Source organism: Oryx dammah, unplaced genomic scaffold (assembly GCF_014754425.2).
Source record: "Oryx dammah isolate SB20612 unplaced genomic scaffold, SCBI_Odam_1.1 HiC_scaffold_14, whole genome shotgun sequence".
Lineage (NCBI taxonomy): Eukaryota > Metazoa > Chordata > Mammalia > Artiodactyla > Bovidae > Oryx > Oryx dammah.
In genome coordinates, this window is record NW_024070198.1 from 35,523,410 (window position 1) to 35,542,064 (window position 18,655).

At 47.1% G+C, this 18,655-nt stretch overlaps 1 protein-coding gene across 2 annotated transcripts in view; it reads right to left on the bottom strand.

Annotated features, from left to right (window-relative positions):
* Window positions 1-12,918, bottom strand: part of GFRA1 (GDNF family receptor alpha 1) — a 236,763-nt gene extending 223,845 nt beyond the window's left edge. For both annotated transcript variants that reach the window (XM_040255146.1, XM_040255145.1), the window contains exons 1-3: window positions 12,649-12,918; window positions 11,512-11,805; window positions 10,192-10,275 (exon numbers count right to left, since the gene is read on the bottom strand). In XM_040255146.1, coding sequence (XP_040111080.1) covers window positions 10,192-10,275; window positions 11,512-11,805; window positions 12,649-12,688 — 418 coding nt within the window. In that variant the 5' untranslated portion in view covers window positions 12,689-12,918. The remainder of the gene's footprint in view (window positions 1-10,191; window positions 10,276-11,511; window positions 11,806-12,648) is intronic.
* Window positions 12,919-18,655: the final 5,737 nt, after the last annotated feature.

An 18,655-nucleotide genomic window follows, 5' to 3' on the forward strand; every position in this document is an offset into this window, starting at 1 on the left:
AGAGGAAAGGAAACTGGGAATTAAGGGAAGACAGCAGGAACTACGTAGGTTCCTCCTCAATAAAGGATCAGGTCTGTGCTTAAAATTTCATCACATAACAGTAGAAAGAGCACAGGCTTTGAAGATGCATGAATAAGATGTGAGACTTAACTCTTCTACTTATTGGCGGTGTGGTGCTGAGAAACTTAATCATCCTCTCTGATCTCAGGTTTCCCTTTCAGAAATCAGAATATTATACCTACCTTTTACCATACTGTTAAGTGTTAACTGCTCAGTCAAGTTTGACTGTTTGCGACCCCATGGACTGTTAACCTGCCAGGCTCCTCTGTCCACGGAATTCTCCAGGCAAGGATACTGAAGTGGATTGCCATTCCCTGAAGGGGATCTTCCTGACCCAGGGATGGAACCTGGGTCTCCCACATTACAGGCAGATTCTTTAGGGTCTGAGCCACCAGGGAAGCTCACCTTTTAGCATAGGTGGGGATCAAAAGGAAATAATGGCCTTGAGGGCACTCAGCAGGGGCTCCCCTAAGGAACTCCTCTCCCCACAGATACATCCTCTTTAAAGAGACAGCAGGTCTGGAGACAATACAACTCCAGGACTAAGGGCAGAGCCCCAGAGGCAACTGTGGTTTGACCAGAAATAGGCCATTTGACCAAATGATTAAAAGTCTGTCATATGCTAATGCTTGGACGGGGCGGACCATGGGCCAATTTAGTGGGAGTAAATTGCAATTGATTTTCGAAGAAATTGCTTGTTCTCTTGCCTTTCCTCAGCTGTGTCACACACTCTCACACACAGCTGTCTTTGTCACAGCCAGAACTGACGGAAACACGTGTCAAGATCTTTTAGAGGCAAAATGTTTAATAATGCAGACATCCACACTCACACATGCTATAAATACACACATATACACGTGAACAGGCAGATATATAAATGTATCTCTATCTGTGCGTGTGTATATACATGTTTATATAGATGTTTCTAGAGGGCTCAAATTCAGTAACAATTCTGCACCATGACTGTACCCTTCTGTGTGTTTTACAAATCCCTCTGTGGTTGGAAAGCTACCCTGAGTCATTTTTGTTTTTACAGCAACCCACTATTTGAAGAAAGATCAGAAAAGAGCACACCCCTAAAATCTCCTCTCCCTGCACTCCCCAGCTCTATCTGTGCAAATCCCTGGATATGAAAAGAAAATGGTTAAAAGATCACAGAAGATAAAAAATCATAAGAATAAAGGTTAACAATGGCTGCTTTCACCCCTAATTTCTGATATGGTGATAGACCCTCTTAGAACATTAATTAGAATGGGAAGAGAGATGAAAGAAATGCCCAGGGGACATAATAAATTAGCCCCTTATGCAAATTACCCATTCGTTCTCATCACTGACCCAGCTAGTTGAGTCTCTAAATTACGGGAAGCGGTTAGTTTCTTTAACAAAAAAAAATCCAGACAAAAGATTAATTTTTTTTTTAATGTGAAGGCTGGGCAGGCTTAAAGCAACAAATAATTTCTTAGTTTTCACTGCAGACAATTCTGAAGGGGGTCAGAAGATAAGAAAATGAACATTCTGGCCACTGGGTTCTGTTGCCAAACAGAGACCTATTAATTAACCCTTGTTCTGAAATAATTCCGAAACAATGGACAGCCAACCCTTTAACTGAAGTCAAAGGCTGTGCTTCTCGCTCTAACTGTGAGAACAAAGTCTGGCAAGCTAAAAGGGTGCAGGCTGAGGAGCAGGTGAAGGACAATTTAAAGGAGGCGAGGAAATGCCAGGAGATGGAGAATTTCAAATATCAATTTAAAAACAAACACATACCTAATTTTACTTGTCATCACTGTCCTCGACAATTTATGTTTCACCGTCCTGGAAATTTATGGAACTCTCAGTTTTCTTATCAGTAAAATAAAAGGATTGGACTAGAATGACCTCCAAAAGTCCTATGGCATCTACCATTGGGGATTATATTTATCCCTTTGTTTTCGCACTGCACTTCCAATAATTTGATTTGTTAAAATATAATCTTATGACATGCATTTTGTCTTCACTCCTGGCTTCCTTTTCTCTTTCCTACTCTCGTTTTCCCCTCTTCTTTATTTTCTCCACTTTCTTATTTTATCTTCTTGCATGTATTCAAATGAGATGCTTTAAATACACTCTGGTGCAAAGTAAGGTACATATTGAATACATCATGCTTTATAAATGTTATTAATATGAAAATGTATATGGCGAGATGATGATTTTCTCTGGTAGGAAGAAAAGGCTGGATAGGAAAACAGTAAGTCACAGAATAACACAAGATTCCATAGTCAGGCCCTTGGAGAAAGAAGGAAGACATTACAGGTCGTCTTCAGCTGCTGCCCTCATTTTACAAAAGGAGAAGGTGTCTCTTTGGAAAGGCAAAAACTTGCCCAAGGTCACTGGCTAGCTGCTGGAGGCAGAACACAGACTCTTGATTCCTGGACCAGTGCTCTTTGGATAAAACAATCCTGATGACTTCTCTTGACAGTTCTCCACTGTATCCCAGAGAATAGCAACAACAACAAAAAAAAGGACATCCTTTGGAAAAAATAAGCTTCGACAGCAGAAAAATTAAGAGGTGGCAGAAAGAAATACTTCAGAAGACTAAGGGGAAGGAATGAGGACAGACATATTGGCTATAAATAATTTTGCACCTTGTAACAATCTTCAGTTCATGCAATTACCTGTCACTCACTGATGTTTTATCTCCCCTCTTTGGGTAACAGGACCTACAGTAATTCTATGCAAAATATCTGACTGTCTCTACTTCTACAGTCTGCACTGGAACATTCTGGCCGTTGCCAGAAGTATTGAGATACTGGAAAGACCTGAGCCTTACTCATGAAACTTCTCAAGGTTGACAGTTCATCTAAATAATAAAACTTGCCTTTAGGAAGTGGTCAGTGATGTGAGAAGACCCAGATTCCTCAGGTCATGAGGCAGGTAATAAGAAAGTATGTGTAGGCTACAACTTCATTTTTGTAAAAAAGAAAAATATATATGTACACACACAGTTATATATATTCATATATATGGGGGAAAGCTGCAAAGGCTCATATCAGATGTTTACAGTGGTTATCTTTGGGAGCTGAGACTATGAATGGTTTAAATTTGCTTTCCTTTCCTACCTGTTTGTAATTTCTTACTGTCGTACCATAAACATGGATCGCTGAGTGGCTGGAGAGTAAGAGAATAAAAGCCAAAAGTAGTGGTCTGTGAAAATGAAATGGAAGTGTACTTAGCAGGGCCTGTGGAGACGGAAGCCTTTCCCAGGTTTAAGGCATGCCCTTCTCAGGCAGCAGTAATTCTTCCCGCTATGAGGGGCGTTGCAGAGAAGATTTATGGGGAGAGGTTAGAAGAATGGGAATCAGTCAAGCTGAGAAGGGTAAGCTGATCACAAGAATCCTTAAGTACAGAAAGAGCTCCAACCCAGGATGACAGCCAGCTGCAGCAAGAGCCAAAGAAAGGATCCGGCCCCAGAGGAACAGGGGGATCAGAGCAGGCAAAAGGAAGACCCTCCCCAGCGGGGATTTAAAACTCAAATTGGGTTATTAAAAGTTAGGGCTTTCCTCCAGGGCCCTTTAGATATTGGATAGATTTCTTCTTTCTTGTCCAAGCCAGTTGATGAGCAGCCTTTCTGAAAGCTTGGGGTTGCTATGCTTTTCAAGACATAGAATCACAGCTCCATGATCAGGGAATCACGTGTGCAGGTTCAGTCACTCAGTCGCATCCTACTCTGTGTGAGCCCATGGACTGAAGCCCACCAGGCTCCTCTGTCCATGGGATTATCCAGGCGAGAATGCTGGAGTGAGCTGTCATTCCTCCCCAAGGGGATCCGGCCAATCCAGGGATCAAACTTACGTCTCAGGTATCTCCTGCATTGGCAGGCAGATTCTTTACCACTCAGCTACCTGGGAAGCCCTGACCAGGGAACATGGTGTGTCGAGAACGAGCCCCACTTTTGGAGTCAGGAGTGAGCTGACAGCTAACACGGCCTTGGCACAGCATTAAAAACGACTGAGATTTTATTGAGGACCAATTATATTTCAGGCAGGAGGCAAGGCTTTTTACATATAGCCTTTTTAATTTCCAAGAACCTGTAAAGGAGGTAGTATCACCATTTCATCTTATATCCAAGGATTCTGAGACACAGGGAGATCACATGACCGGCCCAAAACAAGCAGCAGAGCTGGAGGTCCGCTCAAGTGAGTGCACTCTGGAACACGTGTCCCTTCTCCAGCATCAGCATGCACAAAGATGAAAGAGGCCCAAAGCTGCCCAGAGGACTGGTGGGACAGCAGCTGGTCAACCTAGTTTCTTTAGACACGGGTGACTGGGGTGAGATGGGAGGCTGATTAATAGAAGAATCTAACAAGGGAGACTGAAACCAGATCACTCCTGAAGTTAGCAAGGTGCTAAAGTAACATCCGGCGATGGGAGGCCAGGTTGAACAAGGAGAAACTAGACACAGGCGTGGGGCCAATAAGAAGGCCAATGCAAAGCTCAAGTGAAAGATAAGATAGGTAGACTAAGGGAATGGAGAGAAAGGCAATTCAAAAAAAGAGTAGGTAATTTCAGGAGGACTTAGTGATGGGTCCAGCGGAAGGAGTTGAGGAGGGGAGGGGAGGTGGTGGAGATGATTCCAAAGCTTACAAGTTAGGCAGACAATGCCTTTATGTAAGACAAGAGACTCAGGGAGAGGAGGATGTAAGGAGAAAAGGGGAGAGATGATGAGATCCATTTTGGATGCACTGAGTTTGAAGTAACTGAGATACATCCTGATGGATTCAGCTAGGATTCAACTGGAAATGCTGGTTTAGAGCTCAGGGAGGCTGGAGAAGAGTAGGAGGGAAGGCTCTGAGTCATCAGTGTTCATGGTAGCTGAGGTCCCAGAGATAGATGATGTCTGTTCAGACAGTAGGCAGAACAGAAAGAGGCCAATACCAACATCCTCTAAGGCAGTACCAGATCCAAGAAAAGGTTCTGGAGGAGACCCTCAAGCAATGTGGCCCAGGCCAAATGGCTTCCCATCTCTGAACTTCAATTTTGTAAAAGCAAAGGACTGGACCAGATCTCTAAGGCTCTTCTCTGATATTCAACCACCTATGGTTGATAAAGGCTTCCCAGGTGGTACTTGTGGGAAAGAACCTGCCTGCCAATGCAGGAGGTGTAAGAAACGCCAGTTCAATCCCTGAGTCAGGAAGATCCTCTGGAGTAGGAAACGGCAACCCACTCCAGTATTCCTGCCTGGAGAATCGCATGGACAGAGGAGCCTGGCGGGCTACAGTCCATGGGGTTGCAAGAGTGGGACAGGACTGAAGTGATTTAGCACATATGGCTGCGCTAATGCCTGCTCAGAGCCGGGAAGGATGCTCGATGCTGAGCAAACACCAGGCATCACAAGCAAATCCCTGACTTTCCAGTGAGAAAGACAGACGCATAAATAAGTCCTCTCGATAGGCTGTGATTAACAGCTATCATAAAGGCAAGAGCAAACTGCAGCGTGAGAGAATCCTGAGTGGAAGTGCCTGTCTGGGGGAATTCCAGCACGGCCCTAAGAGATGAAACCTGATCTTGGTCTTAAAGAACTAATAGAAACTTCCCAAACGGAGGCAAAGCCAAGTGTCAAGGCATGGGAAAGCAAATACCTGGGAATGGCCTACACAGTGAGCTTGACTGGAGAGGTGAAGTGGCTTTGAGAGGGAGGACAGAGCCAAGGTGACTTAGGAAGATGGCCGTATGCTGTGTGTTCAGTCGTTCAGTGGTGTCCAACTCTTTGCAACCCCATAGACTGTAGCCTGCCAGGCTCCTCTGTCCATGGAACTTTCTAAGTAAGAATACTGGAGGGGGTTGCCATTTTCTACTCTTGGGGATCTTCCCAACCAAGGGATCCAATCTGCATCTCTTGCTTCTTCTGCATTACCAAGTGGATTCTTTACCACTGCACCACCTGGAAGGCCGTGAAGGAGTTTAATATATGCCAGAATAGAGAACAAAAGACTTATGGGGTTCTCAACATAGGGATACACAATTAGAGAGCTGAATAAAAAGGAGAGGACCACCACACACCCCTAGCAGCTAGTACTTAACAAGCGTTTCTATCTTGTCATGATTTGACAAGACAGCAGATGGTCTTACAAGGCTCTTCTTCAACATGTAAACATTTTAAGAAACTTTTCATTTAATAGTTACATAAATATGATGGTGCATTGAAACAGAAAAGTTAAACTTGGCTCATGATTTACAGCATCATTCAAAAAGGAGCCAGACTCAGGAGAGCTTAAGGGCATCTGATGCTGCAGAAAGCCATTTCCAATTACTTGGGAACCAACCTCAAGATCCTGAGTTTCCTGTGAAAATCTAAGCCACTCTCTGGGACTTGGTAGGGAAATGGCTGCAAAGCCAGAGAACTAGAACTTTGTCTTTCACCAAAATAGATAAAGGATGTTCAAATACCAGCATCACTCTTGTCCCACAATCTCTCCACTTGACGCTTGTTTGCAAATACCATTGACTTTGATTACCCCTGAGGAAGGTCTGACATTTCTTGACTCTTCTCTACGAAATCCAACCTCCCAACCAATCCTTTTAAATCTTGGAGCCCTTTCTTAGAAAAAAATCTCTTGCTGCCTTTGAGGGGCTTATATCCACTCTCTGATCCTCCATCTCCAGGCTTTTCTCAGCACCCACTCCACTTTTCAAATTTCTCACTGCTTTGCGCTCCCCCTCCAGAGAGTCCAAAAACAGTGCCAACAGGCTCATCGTCCTTTCAAATTACTATTTATTTCTTGCTGCATTTGAACTTTTATGAGGAAGAAAAGGCGAGGCAGAATGGAAGTGAAAGAGTAAAGTCATGGCTAAGAGTCACAGATGTGAAATTATCACTTGATAGCTCCAACCTCAGACACTCTGAGCACCCACACAGCTCTGCCCTCATGGCTCCCAAGACACTTTCCTGGGTTTGGTCCTCTCTTCCAACGTCCTCTTGCACTGACTCACTTGTTCCTTTGTGTCCTCTAGCTCACTGTGTGGTGGGACCCCTAAAAACCACACCAGCATCCACCCACAGAAAGGGCACTTCCTAGAGCCCTTCAAAGTGCCTTGGAGGCCAATGCTTCCACTTCTGCTATTGTGCTTCCAGGAGAAGAATCCCTCCAACTTCCCACCTCAATTCTCGCCAGACTAGCCCGCTTGATTTCCCTTCTGCAGTTCAGGCTTCAGATGACAGTTTTAACATTATTCTACCTTATTTTTGGTCCCTTCCTTGTTCCCATCACTGATAATATCTCCATATGGCCTTTTAACTAGTGATCAAGTAAACAGTGGCAATGATAGCTGTGGGTTTGATGAGTCCAAGGAAAATGGAAAAGCAAGAACGTCAAACATGTCTTGTTCAGTGAAAGGATTCAGCTCACCCTTAGCGTATGTGGATAAACATTCTCTTCACCTTGGGCAGAGACATCCAAATATGGAAACTCTGATGGCTACCCTATCTGTAAAAGGCAAAGGCCCTGCTGTCCTGGTTTCCTCAGAGACAGTCTTAAAACAGAAGAGATGTTCTAGAAACTCAGATTCAAACCATGAAGAGCAGCATTCATCATCCCGATCCTCTGTCCCTCTCCATCCTACAAATGCCAAACTGGATCATACGCATTATTCAATGGCTCGAAACCTCTCGAGGCTCCATTTGGCTCTCTTATACCCACTTAAGGAACATAGTCACTGTAGAGGTCAAAGCTCATTACAGCTGGAACCTAAATCCAATGCCCTTGAGATATAAAATGTAGCTCCAGACAAGATCTTCCTGGCCCTGAGTTATGACTTCTGGGTCCTCGGCAGGCTGGGTCTTACAACATGTTTGTTATGAAAACATATCTGTTTGAGAGAGCGATCCAAAAAAATGAATCGGTGGGACTTGGTCCAGGCAGAAGCATTTGATACCCATCAAAAAAAAAAAAAAAAATCCAGACAAGCCAGTGGTATCCAAGAATGGCCAGGTCACTTTAAGTGGAGAAAGAATGTAAGGATTGAAAAGAGGGGGATTTTGGAGATGACCTCAATCTACCCTCAGAATCATGGACTGTTAGGACTGGGGATTTTTACTTCAATGGTCTCATTATACCAAAAAAAACAGAGACCCAGAGAGAGTAAAATGAGTCTATTACAGCCCTATAGTTCAAAACAGTTTTGAAATTAAAACCCAGATGAACCTTCTTCCTTACCTATTTCCTTACTTTCACTTTCTCAGCAGGGGAGAAGGGTTCATATCCTTTCAGGCATTGGTACAAAAACTGAGCAGTAATGCTTCCAGGGCACAGGCAGCCAGCAGGAGGCACTGCCCCTCACAGTACCAGGAAGGTCAGCCAGGTTTCTGGTACCCCACCCTAGCTCTTACTGATCTGCTAACACAAAAACTCTGATGGTCATATACTCTTGTCTGCGCATTCCTGATCCACTGTCTGAGCCACTTGTCCTGGCAGGGCCAAAGGGACAAAGGACATAAATAGGGATTTGGGGTATAAGCTATCAACATATTTAGGATCATGTATGAATGCCTCTGACACTAAACTTGTCCTCTTATATTTTATCCCAGAAACAGGCCACACAAACACACACACACACATACACACACACTTTTTCTCTGAACCAAAAAAATAATAGAGAGGAGTGATTCTCAAGCTTCTTGAGCATATAAAGCACTCAGCCCAGGGAGCTTCCTAAAATGTAAATTCTCATCCCACAGCTCTGGGAAATAGCCTGAGATTCCATACTTCTAACAAACTTTCAGGTGACATCAGTCCATGCTGATGGTCTGAGGAGCACACTCTGAGCAGTTAGAGACAAATGTTACAAAACCCTGCAAATAAATCTGAGTTTAAATTCTGGTTCCACCAGTTAGGAGCTCTGTGATCTCGGGCTGGTTTCCTAACTTCCCCTTGCCTCAATCATCTCATCTCTAAAATGGAAATAACAATATGTAAGACACACTTGATGATGACTACATAAGCCAATGATGAAAAGATCTTAAACAGTGCCTGGCACATAACAAGAGCTTAATAAATGCCAGCTGCTGGCTGCTTCTAAGATTCACGTCACGGGAGCAGATATAACTTTTATCTGGCTCACTGCCAAACTACCAATGGTAAGAATGCAGCAGGTGCTCAATGGATGTCTGTGAATGAATGTATGTATAATACACATAATTTCAGTATTTACATACTTTCTTGGTTCTATGACTTTCTGCAGGAAAGCATAAAACATTTAGAACACTAGAACACTCTCACCAGGACCAAACCTCCATCTCATAGAATCACATTCAATGTGAACCACCACGTTTAACCACCAAGAAACATACAATTTGTGATGGCCATATATACTTGAGAAAGTCTTAATTGTAAACAAATAAAGACAACATCAGTCTGGAATCTGTATGTCATTAAGGGAAATTACTGCCTCACTCATTATTTGTGGGGCTATCTGAATGCAGATGTTATGGAAAACTTAATTCTAAAACGAAGTTCACTTCCAAACCAAATGTAGCTTTGCAAAGACAAAACAAACCACGGGAAGTGAGACCACTTTTGAAAGGGCAGTAACATATTCTTTCGTATATGCACACACTTGCTCAGGAAAAATTAAAAACAAAACAAAAAAATGTTAACAAATAGTAGAGCTTAATCTTTTAAATCAAAGGCAGACACGTGAGTCTGTCCAAGAGTCTTCAACAATCTAAGATTATCTTCAAGCATCTTGTAAAGTAAAGCAGCATCATTTAAAAGGATCCCATTTCCAGGGAGGCACTGTGTACAGTATGCAGCAAGAAGAGAATACGATTGCCACCTACAGACAGAAGTGGCACTCCCTTTTGCAAGAGTTGGCCAATCATATTTTATTGTGGGGCGGGGGGAGAAATTCAACCAAGTCACTTCCCTCCAACCTCTTTCAAACCACCACACCACATTTACTTCATTTAGAATTACTTTCAAGTCGTACAATCATCTCTAGGCATTCTGCCTCTTCATTATCATCATCCTGTTTCTAATTTCCCAGAAACACTGTGCCATTCAACGATCTCCTTATACACTGCTTGAGAGCCAAAGGGAATGCAAGCCAACGGATTTCAAGCAGGCGAAGGCATCAGAGTAGAAGTATGAATCTGCTTACCTGGTATGAATGGGACCACCCGGAATATATCAGACAATCTGCTGTTTACTGGCTCATACGGGGAATCTTCAAGCAGATCATTTCCTAAAAACAACAGAAAGATTGGGCTCAGATTGGAAAACAGGCATATTTCAGGCAGTTTTTGTTACTGAATCTGAATTCTAATTATGTTATGATTGTGTAACAAAAAGACGCTGAAACTTTCAAAGATTTCAAATGCATCTATTTGGCTCTGGTTATTTCTTTTCATTCTCTCTGCCTCTGTTGTCCTTGCTCTCCCCAGAGTGCCATGAAAACATTGAAGAACAACCCAGGCTAATCTTGCCAGAAAACTCTCCCACTCTTTGCAAAGGAAGGAAACCAGGGAGGAAGGAATCAGTGACGTCACAAGCCCAGATTGCCTCCAGGAGCCAATGGAAGAAAGGTGACCCAAAAGAGCCCCCACTGCCCCGATTTTTTTTTTTTTTTGCTCCCAAAACATGGCATAAGGTCAGAAAGCAGGTACTCTGGCTATTAAACAGTCAGCTTCTGAAATAGGTTTTCATTAACAGGTTCTGGAGGAAGTAGCAGCTGAGAGGTCAAATCTGTATATTACAGATTTTCAGCCAGAGTCTCAGTGGAGAATGAAGGCACTGAATGTTTGCGTTAGATTTACAAACATGAGCCACCTCCTGCACACAAGGACCAAAAAACTGCCATTGAAATGGATGACTGTAACAAGTAGACCTGTCCCTCTCTGAGTCATTTCTGTATGAACCAAGGCTGAACCACACTAGCTGGTTCAAGACGCAGATCATCTAAGATGACAATTTCCCCCACCCTCACATCTGCCTTTGATCAGGTTTGGAGGTGGGGGGATGGTAAAGATAGAATAGATTCCACTGGACTTTTTAGTCTGAATTCTTTATCTTGTGTCAGAATAGAAGGGGAGAAGAGAGAGAGAAACTCCAGGCAAGACACAGTGCAAGCTTTCCGATTATCCTGTGGAGCCAGTGCTCCTCCTTGGAGGGAAGTCGCAGGTTCCTCGAGGCGGCCTTTAATGGATTCCTAACTCCGATGTTCTGACCAAGTTTCAGAGAGGTCAGCAGGGGTCCCTGGGATGTCCCTCCACCCCATCACGGGTTTCCCAACAACCAGGCCCCGACAGTGCTGCTAGGGAGGCAGCAAACACCAGCTGCCGACGTCCCTGAGGGCCCATGAAAGGTCCTCATTCTGCAGCTGGGGACAACCGAGTGGAAGATGAGGTCAGCCAGACCCCGGGGCCTAGGGGGCCCCTGCCTTCAGGGGCTGGGGGAGGGGCAAGGAGGCGGTCGCGCGCACCCTGCAGGCTCTGATACATGCTCCAGTAGATGCGCAGACAGTTCTTCTCCTTCTTCATGCCCCGCTTGCAGCGGCAGTTGTAAAGGGACTTCTGTTTGAGGGCCTCCATGGCGCTGCGGCACTCGTCCTTGGCCTCGAGGCCCGAGGTCAAGCTGAAGTTGGTCTCCTTGCCCGCCACGCACTGCCGGAGCGTGCGGTACTTGGTGCTGCAGCTCTGCTCCTTCAGGCACTGATCGCTGGCTTTCACGCAGTCCAGGCGGTCCCCGCCGCTCACCTCGGCCGACAGGAGAACGTCTGCGGGCGGAGGGGAGGGCGCGTGAGTGCGGCGGGGCAGGGGCGCGGGGGCGCCAGCGGGGAGGGAGGACGCGCGCAGGACCCGGCTTCTGGGGCTCCCGGCGCACCGGGCACGCCCGCCCCGCTACTCCCCAGAGCCCATCTTCCCGCCCCGGCACCTCCTGCCGCCGGTCTTCCCCTACTCCATCCCGAAGCTTGCGGGTTTCTCGCCATTTGCCCGCGAGCCAGCGCTGCCCACCGCGAGCGCCGGCCCTGCCGCCCCGGGACCCACCGGCCTCAGCGTCCGCTCGACCTCCAGGGCCGCCGGCCCCGGTTCCAGCCATTCGCTCCGCCGGGCCCGACTGAAGCCCAGGGGCTTTCGGAAGGCGAGAGCAGCGGGCTGGGCACTGGGCGCAGTGAGGGCGAGCCCTGGTCCCCGGCCCGCCCGGTGGGGAGCCCTGAGATGCTATTGGGGAAAAAGTTTTTCCCTTCCAACTTTGCTCTCCTGGTCGGGTGCTAGTCCACACCCCACCTGCCCGCCGCGCCTCCGCGAGCTCCCGTGGATTCGCAAGGAGCGTCAGGCTCCGGGCTGGAGGGCTCAGACCCTTTCATTGCCTGCAGGCTAGGTCAATACAAAACGTAGAAAACAAAATCCAAGGAAAAGAAACTGCGGGCAAGTGCCGCGCCGCCCGCGCCCCACTCCCCAGCCGGGGTTGCTGAGGGTTCAGCAACGAAACTTCCCGCTCCCACCCCACCGCACCAGCAACACAACTTGGGGGGGGTGGGAATGGGGGGGTGGTTGCTGCCGCTAGTACTCCGGGAAAGACTCCGCAGATAAGAAAGCCAGCGGCGGCCTCGACTTACCCAGAAGCGGCAGTACGAAGTACAGGGTCGCCAGGAACATGGTGACGGCGCGCAGCTGGTCCCCGCCCCCCCGAAAATCCCGGCCTGCCGCTCGGTCTCGCCAAGGGAGCTCAGCATGCAGTGATCCCCGGACTGCCGCGCTGTTCTGGCCGCCCAAAGTTCAGCTCCATCCAGGGCGAGAGGAAACTCCCCGGTCCGTCCGCCGCCACCGCCGCCGGCGACTCAGCTCCGGGCGGACGGTTGGCGCGAGGGCGGGAGGCGGTTCCGCTTTTAGGGGTTCAGGTCCGACCCAACCTGGAAGGGAGAGTGCGCTTTGAAACCAGAGCGGAGAGCGCTGGAGCCTCCCCCGCCCCTCTGCCCTCCCCGGCTTCAGCCTTGGGGGACTTTTTAGCGCCCGGGTGAGGGCCCACCCCTACCCGGGTCGGGGCGCGGGGAGGGGCCCCTCGGGGGTGCATGTGCGTGTATTCCCGGGAGCCGCCCGCTCGCGCAGGGTAAAGGCTGGAGAGGTCAGACGCGGGCTCCCAAAGTCCAAGGGGGTGTCTACTGGGTCCAATCCAAGAGGTTGAACGCAAGCAAATAAATAAATAACGTTACTTTCCGAGAGCGAGCCGGCCGCTGCCTGGAGTCGAAGCACTCGGCGGCGGCAGCTTTCTCGCCAGCCCTGGCGCGGAAAGAGCCCCTTCTCCCGGGAAGTTCACCGCCCCCTCCTCGCGCCAGCTCTCTGGCTCAGCCGGCCCTCTCCACCCAAACCACCAATCGCTGCCCCCCGTTGCCGTATCCCCTCCTCCTCGGGCTCGCCTCCATTCAGAGGCAGTCGCGAGAGGGGGAACCGATGTCCCGGTTGGGGCTGAAACCCGGCTCGCGCGCCCCTACCCGCCGCGTTGTCCTCGGTTTCCTAGCGTCCGCGACGCGTAGACACTAGCCCAGCGCCCCGGAATCGCGCGCATCATCGCCGTCACCCTGGCCGAGCGCACAGGGCCCGCAGCTCTGGAGCGCCAGGGCAGGTGCAGCCCCGCGCCGCGCAAGACGCTGCGCCCCAAAGTTCAGGGACGCCCACAAGACGGGTAGAGGGGAATGAGGGCGAGGCGACGGGTTCCCAAACCGACAGAATGGGAGAAATCTATCCAAATGCTACCAACCTGGACTTAACCAGCTGCGGCGAGATGCCAGTTTATTTATTTATTTACTGGGGCGGGGGGGGGGGAGGCGGGTGTTGTACTCGCCCCCTCCTTCCCTTTCCAATCTCACTTCTCTGCACTAGGAAGAAAGATGTGGTAATCTTCGAAAGCGCAGAGGACCAAGTTGGGCCGGGGTGTTGTCCGAGCAGAGCCCCGGCTCGGGAGGTCCCTTAGGGATGATAGTGGTCACTGCGAGCTGCGCGGCGAACAGCGGGTTCCTTGGCCAGATTTCTTTGCCGGAGGACCCTCCGCCTGTTCCTGCTCCCGCCACCCCGCAGCACACCGCCAGCCCCTCAGATACTCGCCCGCAACGACGCCGTAGGTGCACACACTCGCGGGCCGTGGGACCCGGGGCCGGATCCCGCAAGCGCGCACAGGACACACAGCGCTACGCAGCCGGCCGCGAGCGCCGCTAGTCTCTCTCTCCCTCTCTCAGTTCTCTCTCTCTCTTTCACACACACACGCACAAAGCACAAGGCCTCTTTCTTCCTTCCCTCTTAGCACAATCAAACCAGACCCTTCTCAACGCAAAGTTTCTCCCCACGTCACCCGCGGCTGTGACTCACACACACACACACTCAGACCCTGGCCCTCGGGGCTGCGATCGCGGGATGTGCCCAGCCAGTCATCCACGCCAACACGCTCACACTCACACTCGCACATGCACACGCAGTTTCTGCCTCTCTTCTCGAGCCTGAACAAGGAGACAAAAAGCGCACCCCCTGGCCCACTGCATTTCAACCACGTCAGACCTAGCTTGGGGAAATTTATAAGCTGACCTCCATCTTGGCTGTTTCAAGAGTAAAATTTAAAATAATAATAAATTTAAAGGTTCACACGCGCAGCCCTTGACCCCAACCCCTGGGACCACTCATTCTCGGCCAGGCTGCTGACCGACCACCCCCACGCCCACCCCCACCCCACCCCGCCCTGAAAACACGCTCCCTTCTTCACACGCCCGGGGGCGCACGGGGCACCAACGTCTACACTGGGTCCAGAGAGGGGTCTGGGCAACAGCTCGCGGTGGCAAGCTCATCCAGCCGCTCAGGACTTACATATGGGATCTTTGCTGATGTCTGAGTTCACCTCTTGGGGAAGCCGAGTTTGCATCGTCTAGGTGAGCCCAGCTGTCAAATATGCAAATCCATCGTACTAGACAATGGGGTTCCCAGGAGAGAGAGAGACAAAACGGTCAGTTTGATCGACGGAAGGGTGGGTAATTGAAAAGGGCAGGGGCTTGGGTTGAAGTTTGAGGCCGGGGTGTAAGGGCGGGGGAAAAAGGAGGAAGGAAGCGGAGGGCTGCGTAGCTCTCCATTCAACTACACATCAGTCAGGCGTGTCCCTCTACGCGGCGGCGGCCGCTGGGTTGCGGGCTGCGCTTTGTTTGGAGTGCGCGGGGGCATCAACACGGGCTCCAAACCGAGGGGACATCCGACGGATCTGCGCTCCTGTGCACGTGTTCCTCGGGGGCGGGTATGAAGCCCTCAACAAGCACCCCCCCCTCCTCAGACACGCCGCGCGTACAAACGCGCACACACACACACACAGTCACACCACACACGGACTTCTTGTCCAGTGTATCAGTTTACGCTTGGTTGTTGAGTAAACAAAGCAAACATATGTCACATTTTCGCGACAGATGGTTCAAACCAAAGGCTACTTGCAGTCTCAGGCTCTGGCAGTGCTAACAGTCTAAGTTACAGAGTGGACTAAGCGGAAACGCAATTAAGTCTTACAATCAATTTCTCCACGTCAAAACAGTTTATTCCCATATTTTCACACACACACTAGAGAAATCCTGGGGAGGTGGTTTCAGTGAGAGAATTGCAGAAACGTGAATTAAGCGTTTATCTGAAGACTGTTTCTCCATGGACACCCAAAACATAAAACTCTCTTTCATCACTCCATTTTAAAAGTAGTGGTGAATGTCTCCGTTTGGAAGTAATCGGATGGATGGACTAGTGCCTGTCATTGCAGACCATATGGATGGTTGGAGGACAATGAGATTTCATTTAAGGACATCATCCACATCTTTTATAAGGGTTCTTTGTTAAGAAATTATCCTGTGCTTTCCTACCATTCCACAGGCATCTTTTAAATAAAATTTTAACAGGGAGCAGATATAAATAAAAGTTCTCCAAATATAAAATATAGGACTTCTTTTTAAATATTTGTAAGCTTTGAGATATTTCTGAGCTTGTCACTCACTCTAGTCTTCATTAAGTTCTTACTGATGATGAAAACGGGGTTTTAAAAAAATAAGCCACAAAGTATATAACTGTATTGTCCAACTCAATAGTCACTAGCCACATTTCCATCATCAGAGAAAGGTCTGTTGAACAAAACTTTACAATGTTGGTGTAAAATTATTTCATGTGATGTGTATATAAATTTCACTAGCCATGTGAGTATTTCAATGAAAATTAAATAAAAGAAAGATGCAGTTCCTCAGTAGCACTGTGTGTGAGTCACTCAACTGTATCTGACTCTTTTTGAACCCATGGGCTGTAGCCGGCCAGGTTCTTCTGTCCAGGGAATTCTCTAGGCAAGAATAGTAGAGTGGGTAGCCATTCCCTTCTCCAGGGGATCTTCCTGACCCAAAGATCGAACCTGGTCTCCCACATTGCAGGTAGATTTTTTACTATTCAGTAGCACTAACTATATTTCAGGTACCCAATATCCCTCTGTGGCTAGTGGCCACATTATCGGGCAGCATAGATGTGGAACATGTCCATCGTCACAGAAAGTTCTGTTGAACAGTCTTACTCTATAATGTTGGTATGAAATTATTTAACGTGGTGTGTATATAAAGTTCTCAGAACGTGGAACAAAGCAGGCCTAAAGTGAGTGTTTTACAAGCCTCAATAGTAGTCACCATTATTGTAATGATGATGATGATGATATTAATCGTTTGAAGGAAGTTGGAGAATCCATGAGAACATAGCCCACTGTTGATTCTCAGAAGGAGATCAACAGGGAAAGAAACTAAGGAAAGGGACGTGATCTCCCAAGGATAGCTGTGTGCAGAAAGATGTGGTCCTTACACCACCGGAAAACTTCTTATGGTAGGAGCTCAAAAAAACTTCTGCTTTACAACTATATCCACTACTTTCTAAAAGCGAGAAAAATACATGGCTGAAAAGCCCTTGGAATATAAAAGATAGAAATGCAGTGTGAATTACTGTATTAGTATTATCTCTGTTCCTTTGGAGCTTATCTGTTCCCATGTGTACAGGACTGATCTCAGGATGAAAGGTGACATTGAAATATCAAATATTATTAATAATTATAAAGGTTCATGTCATCCTCTGTGACATGTTTTCTCAGTGGGAAATTGGTTTAATGCTACGAAATTAGGTTCAATCCACCCATAAGCACGTGAAGTGAGCAATTTTCTTGCATTTCTTGAGGTAAGTGTATTTTCATAAGTTAACAGATGAGTCATGGTGAGTATGACAGTTTTATTTCATGTAGTATTTTGTCTCCTATTTTTACTGCCTTGGTCCTATAGAGTACAGTGCAAAATACATTTTGTCAAATTATACTGCTCGCAAATCACTCAAGGGTTTTTTTTTTTTTTTTTAACTCAGACTAGTCTATCAAAGTATTTGACATTAGGCAGTTTGACAGGCTTACCTCTGTAACTACTCGAAACCACTCATTATTACCTAAATGTGCCATTTTTTTTTTTTCTGCTACAAGCTTGCCCATGCTGTTCTATCTCCATCATATGCACTTTTCATCCTGCTATGTGAAGATCCAGCTAAGCTTTAACAGGTCATTAAGGATACTGAGGACTTTGGTTAGGAAGAATCGTTGTTTATAATGTGTACTCTCATGGACCAGTTGGAGTCTTTATCACAACTACTGTGACATTGCATTGTAGTTGGTTGCTATATCTGCAGGTTCGACTGGAATGTGAGCTCCTTGAAGGCAGGAACACTTTCTATTCATTTTACTTTTGCATCCCCACCATTTAGAGTGATAATGGACAAATCGTCACCTCCAAGAAATGTACTGATGGCATGCATAATAAGTGATGCTGTTTCTCATTTTCCTCTGACACAATAATTCTACTGAAAGATTTACATAAAATCCCTTTACTATAGGAAAAATACTAAATATAAGTACCTCATGGAATTGCTGGTATTGCTGTTTCAATAATAGTATCACATATGTATTATTCCTTTGGGGATTTGACATTTACTTTTTTTATTTAAAAAACCCATTATTGTAATAGAATGCTGTTTTTCTGGTTCACTTTAATAGTAACATATGACATATTTCATTTCTGGGAAATGATAGTTTGCCTTAGGTCATATTTTAGGGCATAAAGCCAGAGGCAGAGTAACAGTCCCACCTGAAGTCTCTAATCATCTAGAAATGTGTCTCTGGGAGAGAAGAATTTAGAAGAGCCAGATTACAGTTAACCTGGAGGCTTCATCCTCAAAAGCAAATTTTTAGAAGCCAAGTTGATCCAGAAGTGTTTGCAATTCTTTTATAAACATGCAAGACCTCGTGCGGTCTTTCAGGAAAGTGAGAATCTAGAAATCATCCAAATCTAGGAGGCTGGCATAGGGTCAATATGGCAGCACCAATTTCACCCTTTAGGGCTGTTTGCCCTAAACGTTTGCCCTTTGGGGGTACAGGAAGAGCCCGTTGCTCTCAGATTTCAGAGCCCTTTTCCAGCCTGACTATATTAAGGTATGTCTTTTGAACATCATTTGCAAATGGAAGCTTCTTATTGGCTGTCAAGGTGCCTGACCCTTAGGTGCCTCTGGTAGGAAACCTCACGTCCTCCTTAGTTTTCAAGCACTTTTCATTTCTTA